We start from the raw sequence: 26,851 nt of genomic DNA, 5'->3' as shown, positions 1-26,851 counted from the left end.
GGGTGAAAATCCCTCCCCCAGTCAATTAGTATTATTGTCACTATTTAAAACTTTGCCCTTCATCAATGCTCATGTTACTCCCTGTGTTCAAAAAGCTTTGCCTGCAGAATAAATTAAAATGTCTTCCCTTGGCAATCAAGGCCCTCGGCCTCCAGCTCCAATGTACCTTTCCAACCTTATTTCCCCTCTAGCAGACATGGCCTGTGCTGTCACATCACCTTTCCTTTCACTCAGGCCGTTCCCTCTGTTTGGAATGTCCTACCCAATCAGATCCTCCGTGGGAATTCTGCCCACCTTCATAGGTTACCTGTAATGCCACTTCTCAACTCTCCTTCACCCCTCCAAAGCCAGTGTGAGTTTATAAGGAAAGCACATGCTTTCAAGTTTCTCACACCTGCGTTTGACAATGCAATGCCAAACGGAGGTGAGTTGTCTTGGTGAAGGCTGCTGCACTCTCTGTCCGGGGTGGGTGGTGAAGAACTGGAATGGGTGACCGCCGGCGCTGGCCTCTCCTCCGCGCCGACAGGTGGCGCTGTGGCCAGACGCGGCCGGACGGTCCGCGCGGCGCCGCTCTCTGGGCGGGGTGGGGCAGTCGACAGAAGGTCCCGTGTGCGCCCGCTTCGGCCGCTCCGCTGGCCTGGTCTCTCTCGGCGTCTCACGGTCCGCTCAGCCCAGCACCATGGGGAAGCGGGACAACCGGGTGGTGAGTATCTGGCGGGAGGAACAATGGGGCGACGTGGGGCCCGCGGCCGAAGAGCGGGATCCCCCAGCCTTCCCGGCCGGGCCTGAGGGTCGGTTGTGGCGCTGGGACCTGGAGCCTGGAGACCCAGCCTCCCCCACCCGCAGCCCCCACGCCGGCTCGGACGCGCGTGCGCCGAGCTCGCAGTTGGCGCTTTCGGGGGGCCCCCTCACTCTTCCCTCCCTCTTTCCTCTCCCCTCTTGCCCCCCACTTTGTTCCACTACCCTCAGCCACGCTGCAGCCTTTCCAGTGCTCCCTGGCTCCTTGTCTGCCGTACTGGGGCCAGCAGTGCCCCCCCCCCCTTATTTTTAGAGCTGCAAGAGCTCAGGGAGACCGGTTCTCTCCAATAAGTCCGAGGTTCATGGAGGCGCGGGGGCTCGCGCCCCACCTCTGCGCCCCTCTCGTGCGCACCCAGGTGGGATGGAGGCGCGGGGACCTCCTACGCGGTCCCTGCACCCCGGTTCTGGCGCAGGCGCGCTTCCCGTTTGCAAAACCGGGGTCGAGGCATTTGGCTGGGGGTCCGCCTCGCCCAGCGCTGCCTGGCACCGGGGAGGCCCCGGGAAGGACTGAATGGCGTGAAAATAGCTGACTTTGGAGGCGGCTGGGAGTGTGGACTGTTTTGGGTATCGGTTTTGACCCCTCGGGAGCTGGGTGACGCAATATCAGTCGCCTCTCTCGGAGCCTCAGTTTCCTCTTCTGTAACACGTCAGTGGTAACCCTCAACCTGTCGTTGAGACCACGGAAGGGAAGACGGCCAGGCAAGTGCTTGGCATGGAAGTTGTTATTCTAGGGAGTGAGATAAAAAGAGGTACATAAATGGTAGGGTAGGAAATGACATCTGATGGAGGTTTGAGGCTCCGAGGGCATTCAAAGGAGAAGGTGCTTTCGGCAGGTGGGGTTGGGAAGAAGGCATTCTAGGTGGCTGCTCGGTTGCTTGGCTTGGAAAACCCAGGTTATGCCGCCGATCGGATGGGCCGTGAATACAGAAGATGAGCAGTAAACGTGGGTGGCAGCCTTACAGTTCCTAGGCTTGCCTATCCCGGGGTTTTGACCACTGAACACCAAAATAAAAAGATAAATGCAAATGAAAGCGAATGTACTAAATTGAATGAACTCGATTATTTCCTTTGCACGGTTGTTGTTGTTGTTTTGGGGGGGGGGGGTGCTAAATGATCTTTGCTTTTATGAAATGATGACATTTTCCATCTTCAAAACGTTTGTTTTAATGTTATGTAGTCTTCATAAGTCAAAGGTGTCTTAGAAACAACCCTAGTGAACGTTGAGTACAAGGTGGAAGCGTGTTCTTTTCTCCCGCTTCCCTGGCTGAGGGTCGGAGCTTGTATCCTGATCTCCTGGAGTGGAAGTGGTGTCTGCTGGACCATCCTTCAGGCTTGGAGTGCTGAGTGTTTGGGCTCTGTGATGTGCGTGGGCCTTGAATGTTTAGAATGTATCAGGCCTTGGGTCCGGGTTCATACGGAGGCCTGGGATGTTTTGTTTTACTCGGGAAATGTGTTGGTTGGTACAGAGCATTCCTTTAAAGCATTTGGAAAATGTTCACAGCGAGCTTCACTTACCGCAGGGCATTTTGATAACTCTGGGCTCTGCTTGTTTCTCTGCATGGTGTCTTGGCGCAGAGTGTTCTGGTGATATTTGGTTTGCACTTCAAAGGTTGTTGGTATGTGAAAACATGAAAAGACACGGGTTGTCAAATTCAGTGCTCCATTGTAATGGAGGAGGCGATGGAACTGTGCAAATTGGGACCAAAGCTTGGATCATCTGATACTTAGCCCAGTAGTAATAATTCTTGAATTTAAATAACAAAATGAGAAGGAATTCTTACAATTTGCAACAGCATGGATGGACCTGGAGAGCATTATGCTAAGCGAAATAAGCCAGTCAGAGAAAGATAAATATCACATGATCTCACTCATTTGTGGGATATAATGAACAATATAAACTGATGAACAAAAACAGATCCAGAGACAGAGAAGCATTGATCAGACCATCAAACCTCAAAGGGAAGGTAGGGAAGGGTGGGGGTAAGGGGGAGAGATCAACCAAAGGACTTGTATGCAGGCATATAAGCCTAACCAATGGACACCGTCAACAGGGGGGTGAGGGCATGAGTAGGGGGGCAGGGGGCAATGGGGGGATAAGGACACATATGTAATACCTTAATAAAGAGAAAAAAAAAAAAACAAAATGAAAATATTGGCATTTTTCTTCTTACATTGATAAAATTATAGTTTTAAAGATGACACAATTGCTTTTTAAAAAACCATTAAATTTCAGTGGAAAAAAATTTAATGGATTATATTTTACAGCAGTTTTAGGTTCACAGCAAGATTGAGCAGAAAGTAGAGTTTCATATACTCCCTGTGCCAACATGTACACAGCCTCCCCCATTATCAACATCCTGCTCCAGGTACATTTGTTACAATTGATGACCCGACATTGACACACAATTTTTACCCAAAGTCCATAGCTACATTAGGGTTGACTTTGATATTGAGCATTCTTTTATTTTTTAATATATTTTATTGATTTTTTACAGAGAGGAAGGGAGAGGGGATAGAGAGTTAGAAACATCGATGAGAGAGAAACATTGATCAGCTGCCTCCTGCACGCCCCCCACTGGCACTGTGCCCGCAACCAAAGTGCATGCCCCTGACCGCAATCCAGTCTGGGACCTTTCAGTCCGCAGGCCGACGCTCTATCCACTGAGCCAAACCGGTTAGGGCGATATTGAGCATTCTTGAACAGAGTGTGTGTGTATGTGTTTAATTGAACATTTTAATTCTCGAGATTTATAAAGGGCCCTTAAATTCATGATGGTCAGTCACTCTGTGCCCATTGTTTTCCAGAAGTTTCCTTCATGGGTTTTTGTGTTTTTTTTCTGTTACTTTGTTCTAAGTAGATGTCTCCTCTAGATAAAAATAGGTAACTAAAGTAACAAATGAAGTTCTGCACATTTTGTCCTTAGTTTTACTGCATGCTCTTTCCCACCTGCCCACTTAAATTCCTATGAGCCCAGTTTGCCATCCTGAGTTTCAAAAACAGATTTTTTTTCTTTTACCCAAACTCATGCAGCAGTTTGGAGTCACAACCCTAATATATAAAAAGCGACAGGCCGTCACGACTGAAACAACCGGATGGACGACCAAACAGCAGGCTACGTGGGGCAATCAGACCGGCAGGGGGGTTAGTGAGGGACAGCCAAATGACTGAACAGCAGGCTGCATGGGGCAACCAGGCCGGCGGTGGGGGGAGGGGGTAATTGGGGGCGATCATGCCAGCAAGGGGGGCAGCTGGGGGTGACCAGGTTGGCATGGGGGACAGTTAGGGGCGATCAGGCAGGCAGGCAGGTGAGCTGTTAGGAGCCAGTGGTCCAGGATTGTGAGAGGGATGTCCGACTGCTGGTTTAGGCCTGATCCCCGGGATTGAGCCTAAACCGGCAGTCAGACATCCCCCGAGGGGTCCCAAATTGGAGAGGGTGCAGGCTGGGCTGAGAGGACTCCCCCCTCGTGCACGAATTTCGTGCACCAGGCCTCTAGTCTATAATAATAAAAACGTAATATGGTAATTAGACCAGACAGCTGAACAACCTTCCAGACGAAGCCAGGGCTGCGAGGGCAGAGCCCCTTGTATGAATTTTGTGCATTGAGCCTCTAGTTCTTATATATTAATAAAAGCATTTAAAGCAATTGAGTGATAGTGAGATGTTTCAAGAAATCACACAATTTCTTTATTTTAACTAATGCCTAACCACCCACCCCCTTAATGTTAGTATTCTTTTTCACACTGAAGTATAACAAGTGAAAAAGCTTTACCTTTGTAAAACAGTTACCTTTTTTTGTTTTAAAAGTCTTTCTCATGCATAGTAAAAGTATTGTTTAAAGATTAAGAGCACAAACTGAGAAAGACAAATATCACATGATCTCACTTATTTGTAGAATCTAATGAACAAATGAATTGACCAACAAATAAGACCTGAAGCGTGGAGGCATGCAACAGACTGACATACCTCGATGTGGAGTTGGGGGAACAAGAAGAGATAAACCAAAGAACTTATTTACTAACAAATACCATTTGCTTTGATACCATTAATCCTTGCCTTAAACAAGAAACAGAATACTAGCTCTGCTGGTGTGGCTCAGTTGGTTGAGTGTCGTCCCATGAACTAAAAGGTTGCTTGATGGATTCCCCATCGGGACACATACCTGAGTTGCAGGCTCAATCCCCAGTAGGGGGAATGTACGAGACTGCCAATTGGTGTTTCCCACGTAGTTCGTTCTCTCTCTCTCTCTCTCTCTCTCTCTCTCCCTCTCTCTCTCTCTCTCTCTCTCTCTCCCTCTCTATTCCTCTCCCTCCCTCCCTCCCTCCCTCCCCCCTCCCCCCCTTCTCCCTTCCCCTCTCTTTCCCTCTCCCTCTAAAATCAATAAAAGCATTTTTTTAAAAAATTAAGTGAGCTTTTGTATTTTTAATGGTTATTTTAATGAAGTAAATTTTTGTTCTTTCCTCAAGGCCTATATGAACCCAATAGCAATGGCCAGATCAAGGGGTCCAGTCCAGTCTTCAGGGCCAACAATCCAAGATTATCTGAATCGACCAAGGCCTACATGGTATTTGTGAAATAATTTACCTATTTATGAAATGTTCATACATGTTTAAGCGGTTATTGTTATAACTTTTATTGATTGCCAAGCAACTGCCAGATATGTAATTTTGAAGTAATATTTGATATGTGTTTTTTTAAATGTATGAAACACATGCATGAGTGTAAAGCAGACATTTGAGAACCCACCACCCAAAATAGCTAACACACTACCAGATAATCTTTTCACACCAATCTCTTCTCTATTCCCGAAAAATGAACTTAACCTTGCATCGTTCTTTTTAAAATGATAAATTTGAGTAATCTCATTCTTCATTGATGTGTAACTAGGTGTTAGGATAATGTTAGGCCTTGTTTCTAGTTTTATCTGCTGGCTTTTCCCATTGTAAGATTTTTGCTTTAAATTGATGTTTTTTGCCCTGGTTGAGTGGCACTAATCTTTTGTAAATAACATTCATAGCACTGGCCTTACTATTTTTAGTGTCTTCCTTATTATTAAATATCATACTCTTGAGGTGACACATGACAAGCTTGAGAGTTGTCAGTTTAGACTCCTAAGTGCCTCTGGAAGCTGGGCAACTGTAGTTGAAAGTTGTGCTTACATATATAGGGGAATCCTTCCTTTGACTTAAACAGGAAGTAAGCATGTCCATCTCTTACAGAATTCATGAGTGCTATTATTGACTATTGCAGCATACCGGAAAACAAAGTATTCCAAAACAAAATGTATTTTGTCTTTAAAATTGGGGGGAAGGAATGAATTTAAAGAGGATTGTGTTGCATCAAGTATAACGTGTGTCAGAGGTCCCCAAGAAAACTCCAAGGTTGAGTAATTCGCTAGGACTCACAGGTAGTTGTACTTGTGGATAAGCTTTATTACAGTGAGGATACCAGCCACAATCAGCAAAGGGAAAAGGCACGTGGGTGAAGTCTGAGGGAGACGGGGTGCAGGCTTCCAAGGCTTCCTCTCTTGTGCAGTTGCACAGGATGTGTGTTAATTCCCGTAGCAAGAGTTGTGATAACACATGTGAGATGTTGCCAACCAAGGGAGTTCACGGGGAGTCTGTGTGCCCAGGGTTTTAGTTGAGAACTGGCCAGCCTCTGCCTATCAGGTGCCAAAACTCCAGACTCCCAGAAGGAATGCAGGTGTTCAGCCTAAACCATAAAGTTTGTACAAACAGGCACAGTAAACCACTCTTACCAGGGAATGGTAAGGGCCCACCTAAAATCCAAGTTCCTAGACACCAGCCAGAGCCAGATGTGTAAGCAGGCCTTTCTACAAATAAGCAGTCAGGTGTGCTGTGCTCTCTTTTCTGCACATGTTGAGGTACATTATAAGATGGGTGATTTACTAATAGAAGGTAATGTTTCAGTCAAATAGATCTTAGCTCACTCTAATGCTGAAACTGCAATAGCTTTGTGACACTAGGCAGATTTCTAAGCTGCCCCAGATTGCAGCTACAGTAATTTAGTTCATCTTGAAGTAAAAGAATACTTTTTCTCACAGGATTGTTGTGAGGATTGAAGGAAAATATATTTAAAACAGTGCCTGTAACGTGTAGTACTCAAATATCTTCTGTATTAAACTTTTATAATCCATGTTTAGAAAAGGAGTGATTAGTGTTATCTGTTAGGCTTTATTATGATAATTGATTCACAAGAATGTGAACACAAATTTGAAGTGCATCAACACTGGAATGGAGGTTTATAAGTTAGGATACTAAGATAACTTTGTTTATGAAATTTTGTTTTATTTATAAGCATCCATCTCTAATTTGAATTGCTTAAAACATTTTTATATTCTATTTTTTAAGGGAAGAAGTGAAAGAACAACTAGAAAAGAAAAAGAAAGGCTCCAAGGCATTGGCTGAATTTGAAGAAAAAATGAACGAGGTTTGTACCTTTTAAAAAAAAAATAGGCTAATGTTGTAAGAAGAATGAAATAATTTTTTAATAAATGAAGGGTTTTGGCCTACCTCTTTAGGTTAAGGGGGCTCTGTATTTCATAGGTGTTTTTGTTTTATTGAGTACAGGTTTGTATATAAATGTATGACTGCGTTAAGAAAAAGAGGAAAATCATCTTACAATAATTTAAATCATCTTGAAGTTTTCTAAATGTTAGGTTCTGCCCCTTCTCTCCCTCATCCACATCTTATCCTGAGATTTCCATGGTGATATTTGCTTGCTTTGATTACAAACACGTATCAACATTTCAGCCACAGTATAGATAAATTTAATTTTCACTGTTTGGGAAAAGAATCTAACCATCTTTGTTAGAAAAAAAAAATTCCTAGCCTCAGTAATACCTAGTCTCAATATACAGTGAAGAATTCCCATCTCTTAATATCCTCTTTGAAAACAACTGGCAAAGGCTTGTTTGGTGATAGAGTAGAGGATTCTGGCACCTGGAGTATCTTTTGTAATTAGAGGCTGGATGGGTGAGAGGATTGAGAAAGGAAACAGTGGCTGTCTTACATATTAGATGTATCATAAGGGGATAGATGCCCTCTGATGGTGTTTATAACCTTTTTGCAGAACTGGAAGAAAGAACTAGAAAAACACAGGGAGAAATTATTAAGTGGAAGTGAGAGCTCATCCAAAAAAAGACAGGTAAGACCATGTTTACTGCTATCCTTAATTTCACAGTTGGGTTTCCATAATACTGCTATGTACCATTATTAATAGACTAGAGCAGTGATGGCGAACCTATGACACGCGTGTCAGAGGTGACACGCCAACTCATTTTTTTGGTTGATTTTTCTTTGTTAAATGGCATTTAAATATATAAAATAAATATCAAAAATATAAACCTTTGTTTTACTATGGTTGCAAATATCAAAAAATTTCTATATGTGACACGGCACCAGAGTTAAGTTAGGGTTTTTCAAAATGCTGACACGCCGAGCTCAAAAGGTTCGCCATCACTGGACTAGAGGCCCATTGCACAAATTCGTGCACATTGAAAGGAAATTCATTAGAAGGAATATTTTAGAGACCAGGGAGGGATTTCGGGAAGTCTCCAGGGTGTGTCCTGCCCATCTTACCCAGTCCCAATCAGCTGAACCCCAGCAGTAAGCTAACGTACCAGTTGGAGCGTCTGCCCCCTGGTGGTCAGTGCGCATCATAGCAAGTGGTAGACTGAACGGTTGACCCTGTTGGACACTTAGCATATTAGGCTTTTATATTTATAGATACATTTGAAAATTCACATTAGCTTATTTAGGCTTGTACTTTTGTTTTCTTATAGAGAAAGAAAAAAGAAAAGAAGAAATCTGGTAGGGTGAGCAAAACTTTTCCATTTTTCTAAATGTTATAATTAAAAGCCTACGAAAAAAGTAAGAATAATTTATATAGTCTGTATGCTAACTCTTTGCTAACTCTAGATGAGTCAAAGAGCCTGGAGGTCTTTTGATTGTTATGGGTGGTTTTGTTCTATTTCTGATATAAAAGACAGGTGCCAACCTCCTTATAACCTAGTAACTCCTGTATTGCTATTAAAGAGGGGAAATTGACCACCACTGCTATATGTGTTACTTTGTTGAGCCTTTTCTGTGAGGGAATTTGACATTTTAATACTTAAGTCTTATGAAGATGGCATCTGTTTCTATGACACTAGGTTGATTTAGTTAAGTATTTGAGAGACTTAGTAAAAGAAAAAAATTCCTGCATCTCACAAGCTTTAATTGTTTTGTGCTTGGTCAAGTATTCATCTTCTTCTTCATCAAGCTCTGATTCTTCCAGCAGTTCTTCAGATTCTGAAGATGAGGTAAGGTTTGCCTATGATGATCCATGAAATATCTGTAATTTATTTAATGACAAAGGAAACACTTTATGAAATGTCAGTTAAAAATGTTTACTTACAGGTTTTTATTATCTCTGAGAGCACTGATGTAAATATTGATGTGTATGTTTTATAGATTTTGAATTTGTCTTGTTCATTTAAAAATATGAGTAGAAGAAACGGATTTGAAAAATGTAAAATGGTATTTGACTAGATGCTAGGAATTATGTGTGACTCAAATCACTTCACTTTTTATAAAACAAGGAAATGATATGTTACATTTTAAATATTAAGTAAAGCATATGTTTAAAGCTGGTCCTTTCATTAACTTTTGTATATTGATAAAGATTTGGTATTACTAAAATACATCTATTATATTTTTAAAACAGAAAGCAAATATTTCTAAAAATGTTTTATATAGGATAAAAAACAAGGAAAAAGGAAAAAGAAAAAGAAGAACCGTTCACATAAATCTTCTGAAAGCTCCATGTCAGAGACTGAATCAGACAGTAAGGTAAAATTACTTAAATTAGTACCATGTTGGACAGTGAAGACTTGTAATTAGGTTTTTCTTTTAGTTCTTCCTATCTTAAATTGCTCTCAGTTTAAAATTGAGATGTTCTGTGCCACTTTATACCTTACATATGGCATTTAATTGTTCTCTAAATATTTTCACACATATGTTTCTCTCTCAACACATCCATGATAGCTTTATGATAAGCCTGGCAGGCATTATTTTTCCCATCTTTAATAATAAAAGGTAATATGCTAATTAGACTGGATGAAGCCGAGACTGCAAAGGGAAGACCGGGTCCTGGGTGCCTGCCAGTGGCCAGAGGGAAGCCTGGGTCCCAGGTGCCAGAGGGAAGCCAGTACTGGCAGCTGGGGGAAGGAAGGTCTACTCTTGCACAAATTTCGTGCATCGGGCCTCTAGTTTTCATGAAGAGTCAAAGTTGAGCCCAGCTGATGTGGCTCAATTGGTTGAGCATCGTCCCAGGCACTAAGAGGTTGCCGGGTCGATTCCCACTCAGGGCACATGCCTGGGTTTCGGGCTCTATCCCCAGTAGGGGGGGCGTGTGGGAGGCAGCTGGTCTATCATCGATGTTTTATCTCTTCCTCTCCCTCTCTCTCAAAAAAAAAAAAATCAATGAGAAAAGCTTTAAAAAAAAGTCATTGTTCAGAGAAAAAAATGTCTTGCTTAAATTTATACAGGTAGTATTAGAACTTGAATATGTGTTCTATTATCTGGTCTAGTGTCTTTTCTACTGAACCTAAGTCTGCTCTGTACTAACCAGAATTGTCTGACAAATAAGCTCTCAAACATTAGTGGTCATGAGAAAAACGTGCACGTTGCAATAAAAATGTAGTTTCCTGGGCCTCATTTTCAGAGTCTGAGTAAGTCTGATTAGTCTTAAAAGTCTACATTTTAACAGATGTCCTCTGTGATGCTGATACAGGGGTGTCCATGGACCACATTGGACAAACAGTGTCCCAGGCTCTCAGGAGAAGCAGCAACTGTTTTGTTTTGTGGCAGATAGCTACTTCCCTAGTGATATTTCTTCTGACAAATGCCTGGTGTCTAATAAGTATTCAGCAAATGTTGGGTTTTTTTTTCTCTGTCTTCTAAAGCAAAAGAGCCAGACTAATGATATTGATAGCTAACATGTATTGAATGCCTATTACATGTTATTCATAGTTCTAAGCACTTGACATGTTAACTCAATTCTCTCAACAACCCTATGAAGTAGATTATTTGTTATCCCACTTTATGGATAAGAAAGGCTCAGGGAGGTTATTAATAACTGGAACTGAAGGATTCAAAAGCAAAAATTCTTACCTCCCCTCCTTATAAGGAGAGTAGGGAAATCAAATTGGGAGATGTCTGAGCACACAGTGAATTAGAACACCCGTGCATAAGACCACCTCAGGCAAAATTAGGCAATGACATAAAGTCTTATAGTAAAATACACCATGTGGTTTTCACAGACAGTATGTCATTTTTGGTGTACATCGATTTGATACACGGACAGATACATGAAGAAGCCTATTTCTTTACAATCACATATATACACAACACATTTCTTCTATATTTTTAAAATAAAATTCTGGTATTGAAGTAAACTTTTTTCAGTTATAGAACCAATCACCTTTTTGGTATTTTTATCTTTATGCTATTATGCTGTATCTTTTACATTTAAAATTGATAAAATATTTGTTTGTTTAGGATAGTTTAAAAAAGAAAAAGAAGTCAAAGGATGCAAGTGAGAAAGAAAAGGTAATTATAATTTTACATTGCCTTAAGTAGTCTATCATACAATACTTCATTTAAAGGAATAAACAATAATGTGTTCCCCTTTTTAACTTGAGATTTTTTTTTTGGCTTTTATGGCATTTCATAATTGATTTAAGGAAATTATTTGTTGGTTTCATTATTGATTAGAAGATAGAAGAGTATTCCTGAAGAAAGCTTGAATTTGTGTAGATTAATGGATTATCTCCAATTACAAATTTAAATAATGAAGATTAAACATTTCCTTTGTTTCTTCAAGTCATTTTAAAAGAGGCCCCTTTAATTAAAGAACATGGACTTCTGTTTCAAATTGAATATACCATAGATAAGTTTTGAAAAAGAATTTTACTACTGTAAGTAGATATTTTATCTTTACTTGTGATTTAACTATAATTAATTATGAATTTATCCCTATCCATGTTTCTGATTTACATTTTAAAATCTTGTTCTGCTTATTAAAAACTAGAGGCCCGGTGCATGAAATTTGTGCACTCAGCGGGGTAGGGGGGCTCCCCTCAGCCCAGCCTGTGCCCTCTTGCAGTCTGGGAGCCCTTGGGAGATGTCCGACTGACGGTTTAGGCCCACTCCCCCTTGGACATCCTTAGCGCTGCTGCGGAGGCGGAAGAGGCTCTTGCCATCGCCGCTGCGCTTGCCAGCCGTGAGCCCGGCTCCTGGCTGAGTAGTGCTCCCCCTGTGGGATTGGGCTGAGACTGGCTCCCCCAAGGGGTCCTGGATTGCGAGAGGGCTCAGGCCAGGCCAAGGGACCCCACAGTGCACAATTGGGGCTGGGGAGAGATGCAGGAGGGCTCCAGGGCATGTCCAGCCCATCTTGCTCAGTCTTGATCAGCTGGACCCCAGCAGCAAGCTAACCTACTGGTTGGAGTGTTTGCCCCCTGGTGGTCAGTGCACATCATAGTGACTGGTCAGCCGGTTGACTGTCTGCCCGCTGGTGGTCATTGCATGTCATAGCGAGCGGTTGAGCAGCCTTAGCATATCATTAGCATATTATGCTTTGATTGGTTGAATGGCTGACCAGTCGACCAGACACTTAGCATATTAGGCTTTTATTATATAGGATAAAGCCTAAGGAAAGCAATTACTAAATGAAAGAAAACTGTGAACGAGTGTCACTGTATTTTACTGTGTTTTTATATAATTTTTTAAAATTGAGGTGAAATTCACATAATTTTCTATTACTCATCTTAAAATTACAGTTTGATGGTGCTTAGTGTATGTACAATGCTGTGCAACAACTATCTCACTCTAGTTTTAAAACTTTTTCACCACCCCTTTGAAAAGAACCTATAAAATAGAATATTATAAGCAAAAGCAACATAACCACATAACCTCTAATCTGCTTCCTATGTCTTTGGATTTGCATATTCTGGATATATCATAAAAGCAATCATACAATATGTAACCTTTCCTGTCTGACTTCTTTCCTTTCGTGTAATATTTTTGAGATTCATCTAAGTGATAGCATGTATATCAGTACTTTGTTCCTTTTTATGGATGAATAACATTCCATTGTATGTATATACCACAATATATTTATCCATTCATCTATTATTAGATATTTGAATTGTTTCTACCTTTTGGCTAAGATGAATAATGCTGCTGTGAACATATGTATATAAGTTTCTGTGTGGACATGATGTTTTCATTGATCTTGGGTATATACCTAGGAGTGCTTTTCATATCAATTTGCAAATAAAAATTTACTAAGATACTAAAAGAAGAAACTTGTGGCTAAGTTGGGTTAATTATAAGAATTCAAAGATAAGAAGTGTATTAATATAATTTGTAATGTAACTGGCCAGAAGAAACCATATGGTTAATAGTGATTCAACATTAATTTCTCATTTTAAAAACCATTATAGAGTAAGTGATTACTTTCATGTTTTAAAAAAATGTATATGTCATATGTGGGGTATAAAACAAAAGGCAGCAAACAAACAAACAAAACAAACCCATAGATACAGACTACAGACTGATAGTTACCAGAGGGGAAAAAAGTACCAGACACTTTCTCCTTCTTTAGAGGCAGCTATTTCTGAATTAGTATGCATCCTTCCTTCCACATTTATACACTTTGGTTACATATATTCATAAATAGTGTAGAGTATTTTTTATTTTGAAAATGGTATCATTGTGTTTCCTTCTGAAACTTGTATTTTTCACTCAACATTGCTGTTGACTTTTATCCTTGTTGATACTCTCAAGTTTGTTGCTTTTGCTTAAAGTATTCCATTCTATTAATTTGCCACAGTTTATTGCTCCATTCTGATTGTGGACATCTAGATTGTTTTCATTTTTCAGTAATGCAAACAGTGCTCCAGTGGCTATTTTTGTATCCATTTTTCTTTTTCCACAAGTTATTAATATTCTGATATATACTTGGGACTAGGATTTCTCAGTGCTAGGATGTACACACATTTAACTTGTCTACCTTTTGCTCACCAAAGTGCTTAATACTAATTTGCATTCCTGCTAGTAGCATATGATAGTATTTTTGTTCCATACATACCTGTCAACACTGGGAGGCTTTCCTCTTTGTTAGTTTGATGCGTATAAATCAGCACTTTTCAACCAATGTGCTGTAGGAATTTTTAAAACGCAATACCTGACTATTTAGTCAGGGGCACTGACCTCTTTTTCCTTAGATTGTCAAATGAAAAAATGACAACAGTCAACACAACAATAGCTGTCCAGTGTGAATGAATAAAAATTGTACCTATCTTTTTGTCAGATTGGCAAAAAGTATATTTTTTGTGTGCCTCAGAATTTTATTAATTAGCTTGTGTGTACCATGAGATGAAAAAGGTTGAAAATCACTGGTATGGAAGGTTGAGCCTTTTCATTTGCTTATTAGCCATTCAGATTTCATTTTCTGTGAGTTATGAATTGCCTGTTTAGTCTTTGCCCATTTTTTTTTGTTGTTGTTGGGTTGTTTTTGATATTTCTGATTGATACGAGTTAAATATTTTTGGATACTATTACTCTTTTATACACATGATTATCATCTTTTACATCTCTTAATCTTGTTTAGGTTTTCTGTTGTAATGTAAGGGATAGGTTGTAATTTTAAATCATATATATCAATCATTGTTTTTAGCCCCATTTTTAGTTTAAATTGTTGTGAAAGTACAATGTGATGTCCAATTAGAAAACATAATGGAAGAATTGAACAGGACTTATTTGAAGAAAACTATAAATCTGTTCTGAGATGCAGATGAAGATTTAATAAATGTTCCTGGGTATGACATTTCCTACTAGATGTTAAAACATTTTAAATGCTTTGATTAAAACAATGTAGTATCGTACCAGAAAAAGAAAAAATGGAACAGTATAGAGTTCAGGTTAAAATTTTTAAGTGTTTGTGGAATTTAATATATGATAAAGATGGCTTTTCTTGGGACAAAATGACTTGCCATTTGGGAAATATAAAGCTGGGCACTCATTAAGGCCAAATAAATTTCAGATAAGTCAGTTTTAAATTATGAAAATATTACTAGAGAAAGACATGAATATAATATTGGGATAGGGAAAGACTGTGCCTCAAAAAACTTGTGACCATATAATTCTAATTCTCAGTGGCAAAAAAAATCACAAAAAAATAAACCATGAACAAAGTTTAAATATAATGAACAGACTTAAGAAAAAGTAGTAATACATCATTCAGAAACTTAGTGACCTTCGGTATTAAAGAACACCTCACAAACAAAAATTAGTAAAATATATGTTTAGTAATTCTAAAAGTAAATATGAACTGTAATCCAATAATCTGACATTAATATGATAAAAGAGCCTGATAAAAGAGGCTTTATGGTAAAGTGTGACTCAAAAAATGAAATAAACAATGTGGGGTTGTGGGAGATTGAGAAAATCATTTGGGTGAAGGCTACTTTGGTCTTTGCCTTAGTCATTATTGTTAGATCAAGATTTTACATTTAAGTACCCTTCACTGTATTTCAACTTTGTTTTTAATAGCAAAGAACCCATATGGCTGCCCTCCAGAAGGAGATTGGTTAAGTAAACTGTGGCATATACTTTCAGTGAATGTCAAAGGCCGCCATAAATGACGATGTAGTTGGCATGGAAAGATACTATTGGGTGAGAAGAGCGGGTTCCAAACAGCAAGTATTTGTGTAAACTTGTAAATATACACATAGGAGGATGTTTACAAAAATCCTAATGGTTTAGGTAGTGGGATTTAGGTGAATTTTCTTACTGTGAGCATTTATCATTTCTACCAAAATAAGAAACCTATTAATCACCTGTAATCTAATACATAAGATCATCACTGTTAGTTTATTTTCTACATGAATTTTTTGTTTATATCTTCAAAATTGGGTTCATGCTGCATAAAGTTTTATATTATTTTTATAATTTTTTAATTAAGATTACGGGCGAGCATTTTTCATTGTGTGGTTCTGTTGTTTTTGTTGATAGAAACTACTTGAGACATACAGAAAAAGTATATGGAAAAATAATAAAATGGTAACCAGCATGTCCACTTTGAAGCTTTAGTAAATCCTAACACTTTTTATTTCTTAAAATATATATTTAAGTCCTAAATTCTCCTCCACTCTGAGACCCTCTCCTTCCCCAGGTATGCATTTTTTCAACATTAAAAATATTTAGAGACAAAGATTTTTTTTATGTGAATTTAATACTTAATGCACTAAAGGAATTACTGTGTACAGATCCTTTTAGATCATTGCAAATAATTACCCATTGATTTTTCTTCTCTACAGCACTGTCTGGGTCGGGCCTGTCTGATACAACTTTGGGTAGAAACAAAGGAATTAGAATACAATGGGACCCAAATCTTGTACCGTCTATATAGTTCCTTATGACTTTGTAAAATTCTGTCGTATATAGTTAAAGAAAATAAGGAGGATGTTATATCTAAGTGGATATGTAGTTATTTCTTTTTAGGTTTTTAATAAAAGCATTACTTCATTGGATTTAAAGACTGATTCCTGGTCACTTTTAGACATCTCTAAAATGAAAATGGATTATCATTTTATGATAATCGGAAGAAATGTTACTAGAACTTAGAAATAAAATTTTCATGGAATAGTAATATGTCTTTTTGAGTCAAGGTCCATGTATTTTTTTGTTTACTAGGACATTAAGGGACTCAGCAAAAAGAGAAAGATGTATCCTGAAGATAAACCTTTATCATCTGAGTCTTTGTCAGAGTCAGATTATATTGAGGAGGTAAGTATATGATCAAATCTATTTTCTTCACTATAAAATGTCTAGTTATTTGATTTGATTTAATATTAACTGAAAAACAAAATACTTCATAAGTATTTAACTTACTTTTCTAGTTTGATGTACCATGAAAAAGAAAAAGAAGTTGTTCCATTTCAGAATAAGTTTTGCATTTTTCCATAAGATAATTATATTACTATTATTTTTACAATTAACCATATTCTCAAATTCCTTTCCAATCTGAGATATGTATGTTATTTTTATTCTTCTAATATTTTATTTTTATTATGCTATATTTTTAATTACATGAAAGATGCTGTATGGTGTAAAGCAGATTGAAACCTGGCATTTCCTTGTTTTTGTTGGATTTGCTATTTAGGGACTAGAAAGGTAATGAGGTGGAGCAGAAATGTTTGCCTGATCTCAGTTTTTCTATCTATAAATTAAAGGAATAGGATGAAGTCATCTATACAGTCGTTTTCAGCTCTAATATCCCTGTCTTAAATTTTGTACTCTCTTAGAATTATAGTCCATTTTTAGTTTTTGGTCTGTAAGTTATCTTCCTAAAAGTATTTCTTGGAATTGGCTTTCTCATTTGTAAAATAGGGCCTATTGCTCTCATTTTTTAGCAATATTTTGTAATGCTTTTCTGAAATGAAATTTGTAGCTTTTACATAAATGTATATTTATATATATAAAACCTACACATTTTTATATTACTGTCCCCTAACAGAAATAGAAGAAATACAAGAAAATAATAATCCATAGTGTTTATTAAATTACATTTCAATATGTAGATGGTTGAGTGTATCTGAAAACCCTGTACAAAGTACTTTGTGTTCACAGTGCAGTAAATTTAACTTCTCTGTTATAAATAGGTTTGTTACATGAGTGTCTAGCAGACTATTCGGCAGTCCTGTCAAGGCTGTCCTGGACATTGTGTGACAGTATCATCTGTGTTGGCCTGGTTAAATGTAGATGCAACACAGCTGCCTCCATTCCCGTCGTTGTTATGACAAGATAACAAAAGATAATTTCCTGAGTGCTCTCTAGAGCACTTACCTTAATACATAAAATACATTACATTTGGACGTAACATTAAATACATGCAAGCTTTAGTAACTTGGAATTTTATCTGTATTCAGTGTACCATACTTTAAAAGATTAAAATAAAATATTAATGGAGTGATAATTCTTACTTAAAAGGATTTTAATTAATTGGTTTATACTGCATACATTATGTGTATAGCTATTATTTATTGAACACCATAGAGTTAGAGAAATCCCCACTTTATTATAGGCACTTCCCCTGAGGGTGGATATAATTTCCATTTTACAGATGATGACATTGAGGGTAATACATGGCAGAGGTAGGATTTAGAGCTTGGTCTATTTTATTTATTTCAGTGCTCATGTTTTTTATCCATTGCACCTCACTGTTGTTTTTAGGTGCTGAAAGGGAATATAAGAGAAGCCCTTTAGAGATTTGAGATCTTAATTTCCCCCTCTTTAAAAAATGTTTTTTATTTAATCCTCATTGTGATCTAATGGGTTTGAGGTTAAACAAGGCATTTAAGATATCATTTGGTTGTCAAATATTTTTGACATACCCATTTTAAAGATGCAAGGTATATTAGGGAATGAAAAAGAAATGCCGTGAGTACAAGTTACATATTTGTCTTCTTTTCTCCACAAAAACTTAAACTTTTTAGGTACGGGCAAAAAAGAAGAAAAGCAGTGAAGACAGAGAAAAAACAACAGCAAGTATCTCTTACGTTTTTACATGACAACAGTATAGCTGTTTTTATTTAATATAAATTGAGTCATGGGTAAAGCATGATTGCATTTACTAAGACCAAATAAATATTTATTGTGGTGTTCAGCAGCTTCACTTAATGGGTTGGAGAAAATTAAGTTGGTTCAGGGAAAGGAAAGAAAACCCTCATGCCAAGCATGTTCTGTTTCCATTTTAGTATTTTGTTAGAAATGTAAGCTCAAACTTTTGTTTGACTTTCTGAAGGTGTAGTATGAAGTATGATATTAAGGTATGGTGATTCCCTTTATCTGCAATAGAAGTTATTTCCAGATCAACCAACCCTGGTAATAATAGAAAAGGCCTCTCTAAGCACAAATTGCAGTGAGTAATAAGCTGGAATACGACAACATAAATGATTCAGTAATAAAGATTATTCTTGTGATCATTTCTAAAGCCAGCTCTGCTGTTACGCAGATTGAGAAGTAGGAAAGGAGAAAGGAGGAGGAGGAGAATAAGGGAAACAGAAGCAGTAATCGAATGAGAAGTCGACCCACCTAGAGAAAGTGAATACAGATATCAAAGAGTAATGTGGACCCTGTCAGCAAAGTAATCTGGGGCACTCAGTATACTAAGTGTGGACCTTGGTCTTTAGAGGCATTTTTTTAGGGAGAGGTGAAATAAAAATGAGAACAACATCATTTTTAGATTTGAGGGTAACTCCCATAATTTCCCTAGCTCTTAAGATGGGGGTCCTTCTCTGATAAGAAGGTTCATTTGGTAATGTGTGATTCAGAATTAACATTCTAGTGTATAGGCTGATGTTCCAACCAACAGAGCCACCTGGCCAAGGCCAAAACTTACTTTTAAAAGCCCAAACACAAGATTTTGGACTCTTTGTCCCTGTATACTTGGCTTGTAATGAAAAGAATGATGAAAGTTAGCTTAGGTCCACAAAGTGTTAGAGGCCTGTGAGAGAGAAGGGAGGATTATGGAAAGTTTAATAGATAAGGAAATGAGTGGGAAGCTTTGCTTTTACTACACTTCTATGTCTCTCCTCTTGCTTTTTATTTTCTTCTCCTGAAACAAATAGTCTATCATTTGATACCATCTTTCTAGTATCTGTTCCTAAAAGTTCCGCTTTCTCTTCTGTATCTGAAGCAGTCAGTCATGAAAATCTGAGTTCAGCAAAATTCTAATTCCCTCTATCCAATGACAATTTGACTGCTTTTACAAGGCTTCAGTGGCATTTTCCTCAAACAGTCAAGCATCTGTCTTAGTAAGCTAAATAAGACTTTTCAACTCATGTGCTGGGGGGTGGGAGTGGCCAGGGAGAGGTCAATGGGGGAAAAAGGAGACATATGTAATACTTGAATCAATAAAGAATTTTTTAAAAAAAGACTTTTCAACTATCCATCAATATTTTGTACCAGTTAGTTAACTTAATTCAATTGCTCTCAGTCTAAGCCAGTGATGGCGAACCTTTTGAGTTCGGCGTGTCAGCATTTTGAAGAAAAACCCTAACTTGACTCTGGTGCCATGTCACATATAGAAATTTTTTGATATTTGCAACCATAGTAAAACAAAGATTTATATTTTTGATATTTATTTTATATATTTAAATGCCATTTAACAAAGAAAAATCAACCAAAAAAATGAGTTCACATGTCACCTCTGACACGCATGTCATAGGTTCGCCATCACTGGTCTAAGCAGTACATAATATCTGTTTCTATTTACTTAAAAATGGGAGATTTAATAGATATGTGCTTTTTGAAAACTATGATTTTGCAAAAAACCATTATTTTGCTGTGGTGTGGGGATTTCTTTGCAGTAACTACAATTACTTTACCTTTAGAAAGTAAATAAATGAAATATAGCAATTGGTACCATGTTATTTTCTATGGGAAATTTTGATTAAGTCTACATTAATGTGCTAATGATTTAAACATTTTTCCTTATCCTTTTTGAAATTGCCAAGCACTCTTCATCATGATATTGGTTATTGAGACTTTTCAAGAAATGTTTTGAGAAGCTTACTTGATTGTGTGGATTGTTGAAATAACTGTACATTAGCTCAGAAGTACCATGGTAAAGTTGTTTTTAATATGCATATTTTCATGTAGAAATGTCTAACATGGAACTATCTCTACAGGAAAAGACAAAAAAGAAAAAGAAGCATAAGAAACACAGTAAGAAAAAGAAAAAGAAGGCTGCTAGTTCAAGTCCTGACTCACCGTGAAAGGCAAAATCAGGATTCCCTTATAAAGAAAGTGCAATGTCTGAGGAGATCTCAACTGTGAAAATAATGACATATTTACTAAAATGCATGACTTTTGTTGTTTCTAGAATTATTCCTGGATTGTTAGGTAGCCACTCACATGCCGCTGTGTGAAAGGGCCATAAGAGTTGCCTGCTCCTTGAACATCTGTCTTTGTTCTCTTCCATTGCTTAATAACTCTGGGAGATAATACACTGCAGTCGTACTAGTGGTTGATATTTGGGAATAAAGTTAATATTTTTGACTAGAAGTATCTAATGATAAATCAACAGGCATTGAGTCTGGATACATCATTAAGGTATAAACAGAAATGACCAGATGACTCTAGTTAATGTTTTTGAAGTAGGGATTACATTGGTACTTTAAAATCCTTACTCTGTAGATAAGTGTATTTTAATTTTTTCCCCTTGTATACTTTTATTTACTTGGGGAAGGAGCTTTTAAGGGTGGGGGGTGGTTTGCTATTTCTTTAGCTAGCAGAATAGCGTGCCTTTTATCCTCACACATCCTATTTTTGCGGACACAGTAGCCATGCTTCATGAGGAGGTCAGAGCTGGGTATGGCAGTCTTGCGCTTTACTGAGCTTAGTAACATCCTTGATCTGTCATATGCTGCTTTGAGTGAATCAGAGAAGCAGCCTTTTGCAGCACGAGGAAGCCCCAGAAGCTCTGGAATTTACCTCCACTTCAATAATACTGAATGATTTTTATTATTAGAATGTATTATAACATTTGGATTAATTTTGACTACACTTTGGCTTTTGGAAGGAGTCATTTCCAATACACACTGGTACTTTTTGAACTTGATAGGTAAAGATTCTAAAATGCATGTTTTATACTGTTAAGTTTTAACCAGTCAGGAATATTTTATGTAACCAGTGATAGCTATTTTTTGTATGAATTTTAGTTAGGCTGTAAAGTTTAGCTTTTATTAACTTTTTATTCTTGCTATCTTTAATTCCTTACTGCATTTAATGGCATTCTTGCCAAAATATTAGCATGTGAAAAGCAGAGTTTAGATTTGGTTTGGTTGGTTTTGTTTGTAACAGCTTCATATTGAAGCTGAGACTTACCATATACAAGTTGAGTGGCAGGCCTGGTATGCTGTGTCTTGTTACATAAAGCTCTTGCCAGAATCTTAGTAAATATAATGTTTTAAAAGTTTGTCTTTGTATGTTCATAAAAAATATGACAAGTTAAACTTAAGCGAGAATTACATTGTTGCTCTTTCTGTGTCATTTTACTAAGATTTTGTGCCTCGTAACTCCTGCTGAATTGTTTACTAGTTATGTTAAAAGGAACTGATAAGTCATTTTCACTTTACATTTTTATATAATCGGGTAATATGAAATATAATTTGATGTATAATTTTGCCTGTGTGCTAATTACAGTGGTATATGCACAAAACATTTTGGCATGACAAGAGGCTGAATAAATAGCTATTTTACTTAAAAATAGCCTTGTTCTATCAGCTTCCTTTGAGTCACAAGTAAAGTTAAAATGATTAAGAAACACTACTAGGTGTTAAGTGGTAGGAGGATAAGACATATCTCCAAGTTTTTAGCTGAAAACCATGTTCCTTGGTTAGTTTCCTTAAATTTTAGGCGTAAAGCTTCATACTGTTACCTAATAAAAGATATCTATATGCTCTTGAGTATACAGCAAGTTTGGGGGATGTTTTGTACCCAAAAGGAAGTTTCTCAGAATTGTTCATGAAAATGCTAAAAGGTACATTTATCGGGTTGTTTGATGATCAGTTTTACTATGAACTTAGAGGTGTACCTTTGCAGACTGGTCCAGTATATGATGATTTTGTTCCACTAGAGGCAACTGTCTGTTTTATTAGACTGGGGAAGAAAGTAATGTGGCAAAATTGTACTCTTTCCAGACTGTTGACTGGCTGGGAGATAACCTTTTGCATTGTTTCTCTTTGATAACCTTAACAGTCTCCTAATAAGGTATGGGGAGAAAATTTGACTGGTAATGTTATGGTGCAAGTCAACATCTCTAACTTCAAAGAAAAGAGAGGAGAGCAATTATTCAAACTTAAGTGACAGGTTTCAAACTTTTATTTTTAAATATATATATATATATATATATATATATATATATATATATATATTTTGTTGTTGTTTGTTTGGTTTTCTTAATATATTTTATTGATTTTTTACAGAGAGGAAGGGAGAGGGATAGAGAATTAGAAACATCAATGAGAGAGAAACATCGATCAGCTGCCTCCCACACACCCCCTACTGGGGATGTGCCTGCAACCAAGGTACATGCCCTTGACTGGAATCGAACCTGGGACCCTTGAGCCCACAGGCTGATGCTCTATCCACTGAGCCAAACCAGTTAGGGCAGGTTTCAAACTTTTGAAATTGCCCATTTTGAACTTAAATCTATAGAAGAATTTTAAGAAAACCTTTTCCCCCCCAGTTGTATTTGCCTTATTTTAAAATTTGTTTTTCTATTTTATTAAAATTTATTTTAGTACTTTTATTTTTTTCTTACTGCAGTGAAGACCATCAGATACAAACTAGAAGATGCTTGGTCTCTAAGATTTGACAGTAGACAAGAGTTAAGACAGTTGTTTTTGTCTACCTTTGGCATCATGTTTTCCTACCAGTTATGTAAGTTGGAGGGGTAAAAGTGGGGTTTAATGTTTCTTTAGAAGCTCCCAGAGTAAAGCCTCTGTTTGGATATCATGAGAAGGTACTGGTTTTGAGTTTGCAAATGAGGTTATGATCTTTGAAGGAGCTTTTTATATAGCCTGGGAATTTATTTCAACTTAAAAGTTTAAGGTCTTTGTAATCTTAATTAGTTTAATTGTTCAAATAGGAGAGAAACATTTTCAACTGTAGAATTTGTGCTGAGGAAATATAAATGGCAGTATAATAGCAAGTACCACTGTCAGTGGTGTTTAGACCCAAAGAAAAGTAGATGTTAGACTTGCTGTGATATTTCAGATCACAATAACATTAGTGAAATCATGGCATGAGTACTGAGAGGTAACAACCATTGTTGCATATTTTTCCAATTACTTGAGAACCTTCTGTATTTGGTTGCTGGAATGTTGCCGTCATCACATTCTGTGTTGGGTATGACATCGTGAACTGGAACCAGTGGCAATCCGGGACGCCCAGGCGTGTGTTGAAGCCACATTCAACATGGACCCGAAGGCTCTGGGGAAACTGGTGGAATCCATCAGTAAAACCGTCAAGAGCTGTGAGTACTGACCAGACGTCCAGCACTGCCCGAGCATCTTTATTCAAAAAGAAACATTGGTAGACATACCAGCTGGACATTAACAAGTGCTTTGTAAGCTCCAAATTAGAGTTCGTCTGTTTCCTATATAATGTTTTGATCACTTGAAAAAAACAGACCGCAAGTGAACAACTATCCCTGCACTTACATTGAAAATAACCAGCTATCCTGAAATATATTTGTGTATGTGGAAAGAAGAGCTTGAGAATTTACGTGAGATCATAAGTGCTAAAGGATTATCTGCCAACCAAGGACTGATAAGTATAAAGGTTTACTTGGACCAGTTCCCCAAGTTCTCTGGCACAAAATCCATAGAAGCAGATGATTGCTCTGCTTAAGGGAGCTGGTAGAGATACGTAACAGGAAACTAGATGTTGCAGTAGCATGGTGCCTTGAACATATCAAGTGTTTATGAAAATTAGTCTTAACAGATTTGGAGGGGGGAACTCCTTGCCCTGACAGACCTTAAAAAGTAATCTTCATGAAAGTCTTTTCTACAGTATGACCACAAGCCTTTCTGATAATACTGAAAATCTGTTTTTAGAATTTGAGGAAGTTACTTTTATTTCAGCCACTTGGACAGCCTCATTATTGAGCACTTCCACTTTTTCTCATTAGGACAGGCACCACCTTTCTAAAACTCTCCTTGTGGATTTAATTCTGTTTTCTCTTATTCCGGATACATCTTAAATGATCTAAATTCCTCAAGCATTTGTAGGGCCCGTTTCCAACCCTGCTGTCCATACGTCCCTTAAGTCATATCTGGCAGATTGAGCCAGTTTTTAATGTAATGTCTTCTGTCATTTGGTGCTTTCCTAGCAGCCTGAGTTTTATGACATTCAAAAGGAATTTTTTTATACTTAAAAATACATAATTCTTCTCCCATCCTAATGAAATTACGTTTAGCAATGCCTGTGATGAGTGTTAAATACCATAATTTGTTATTTGAAAGCAATTCTTTGATCAGACCCATATCCCACAGTCTTCTGCAAAGAAGATATTTATAATTGTTTGAAAAAAGGGATGGGTTACTATTTTTCGAAAGTTTTTGACATTGATTCACTGTAACCAGATCACTACTTTACACTCATATTACTAACAGCTGGTGTTTGTTGAGCTCTCTGTTGGCAAGACACTGTGCTGAATGGTTTATGTTCATCATCTTTAACTCGGAACAAAGTCAATAAGGAGAGACCTACCCACCAACTTCGGCAAGTAATTGAAGGTACATGTATGCCCCTGAAGTGTGATGACAAGAATAGTACTTCATCTTATTCTTCCCCAAAGCACTTTACCACCCCCAACTCATTCCTTCCTATAATCTAATCATAAAAAATCAGACAAAGCTAAATTAAGATATATATATATATATATTTCAGAGAGGGAGAGAGACACATCAATGATGAGAATCATCGATTGGCTGCCTCCTGCAGGCCCCCCAAAGGGGATTGAGCCCATACCCCCGACCCAGAATGGAACTGTGACCTGGTTCATAGGTCAATGCTCAGCCACTGAGCCACGCCAGGGGGGCAAGAAACATTCTTAATTCACAGTCATGAAAAGCAAGGAAAAACTGAAAACTCATAAGTTGGAGGAGACATGACAACCAAATGGATCTTGGAATTTAAAAAAGGACATTAGTGGGAAAACTGGTAAATCTGTAATTTAGTTGATAATATGCCAGAGTTACTGTATTATTTTTGCCAAATGTACCATGTAAGATGTCAACAGGGAGGAACAGTGAAGTATTTATAGGAACTCTATACTACCATTGCACCTCTCTTGTAAATCTAAAATTACGCTAAAAAACTTAATAACACAGGTCAGTCTCTGGCATTGCAACACGATTCTCACTATCCACAATTTCTCAAGTATCACAATTGTTTTGATCACATATATAAGATCTTTAGATAAAATGAAATGTGAGCCACATCAATAAACTCAGAAAAAGTTACCCACTGAAGATTGTCTAAAATCCTTGATTGCTTTGTTGGATGACTCACAATATTTGAAAACAGCCCCTCACTTTCTTCAGGGATCCATTTAATTCACAGTAGTGTTGGTGCTAACATTTCCATTCAGGTAGTGATTCTCCCTTGGAATTGAACAGGACTGGTTTCAGGCAAGCATATTAGTATATTACTATGCACTCCATAGAGTGCCACATCTGAGCTTCCTTTTTCTTCATATTCCAAAAAAGATGTCTTTCCAAGTTTTTGTCCTCAGAGCAAGTTTTTGTCCCCTTTCTATTATGTAACCTTGAAAAGTCACATCGCCTCATAACTCATGTACTGTATTGGTTGACAGGAAACCAGCACAAAAGCCCCCCCCCCCCCCACCTTAGTTTCAAGTGAGGGGGACAGACCCCATCTTTCTAAGGCTGGAGTGTCAAGTCACATTGAAAGAAGAGCATGTGGGGTAGGATAGATTGTTCCAGTGGTCTCTGGGGAAATACAACCTGTCACATCTGATTCACCACTCGTAAGGTAGCTTTAAGAATCTGCCAAAGTGATCTTCCTTATGTGCAAATCTGATCCTGTTAACTTGCCTCAATTTTTCAGTAAGCTCCCCATTGCAGCTCTCAGAACAGGCCTCCACGCATTCAAGCATCCTCTTCTGGCAAATGCTTACTCCTTTGGCAGATCTTAGCTCATGACACCTTCTCCTCGGGACCCTTGTTAATTTCTTACCACTTCCTCCCAATTGATTATTCCTTCCTTTGGGTTACCCCCAACCACCATCAATCATAGTGTTTGTACTACCTTACTGCACTTTATCTCCACCAAAGTGTGACAACCTTGAGGCAGGCAGGAAGTATTCATTGCCTGGTTCACAGAAGACCCTTAATAAAGGCTTATTGGATGGATCAAGAAGACCTTTAAGTCATATTTTATACTAGCTACAGT

At 37.9% G+C, this 26,851-nt stretch overlaps 1 protein-coding gene and 1 pseudogene across 1 annotated transcript; both read left to right on the top strand.

Moving 5' to 3' along the window:
- Window positions 1-589: 589 nt before the first annotated feature.
- On the top strand, window positions 590-24,955 carry FAM133B (family with sequence similarity 133 member B). Its single transcript, XM_070424247.1, has 11 exons — window positions 590-703; window positions 5,264-5,361; window positions 7,169-7,247; window positions 7,890-7,964; window positions 8,602-8,634; window positions 9,058-9,120; window positions 9,557-9,649; window positions 11,360-11,410; window positions 16,559-16,651; window positions 18,361-18,408; window positions 20,557-24,955. Exons 1-11 carry the CDS (start codon window positions 680-682, stop codon window positions 20,641-20,643), a joined length of 744 nt encoding a protein of 247 aa, XP_070280348.1. The 5' UTR covers window positions 590-679; the 3' UTR covers window positions 20,644-24,955.
- LOC139016344 (calaxin-like) overlaps window positions 23,752-26,851 on the top strand; it is a 14,223-nt pseudogene continuing 11,123 nt past the window's right edge.

The sequence above is a fragment of the Myotis yumanensis genome, unplaced genomic scaffold (assembly GCF_028538775.1).
Source record: "Myotis yumanensis isolate MYYU_CA2020_CCGP unplaced genomic scaffold, mMyoYum1.0.hap1 SCAF_9, whole genome shotgun sequence".
NCBI lineage: Eukaryota > Metazoa > Chordata > Mammalia > Chiroptera > Vespertilionidae > Myotis > Myotis yumanensis.
Note: the sequence above shows the minus strand (reverse complement) of the source record. Positions and strands in the feature narration are given on the sequence as shown.

Coding starts and splice junctions, on each gene's coding strand:
- FAM133B (XM_070424247.1), top strand. CDS start 680: ATGGGGAAGCGGGACAACCGGGTG. Junction 5,362..7,168: donor AATCGACCAAGGCCTACATG/GTATTTGTGAAA, acceptor CTATTTTTTAAG/GGAAGAAGTGAAAGAACAAC. Junction 18,409..20,556: donor AAGACAGAGAAAAAACAACA/GCAAGTATCTCT, acceptor CTATCTCTACAG/GAAAAGACAAAAAAGAAAAA.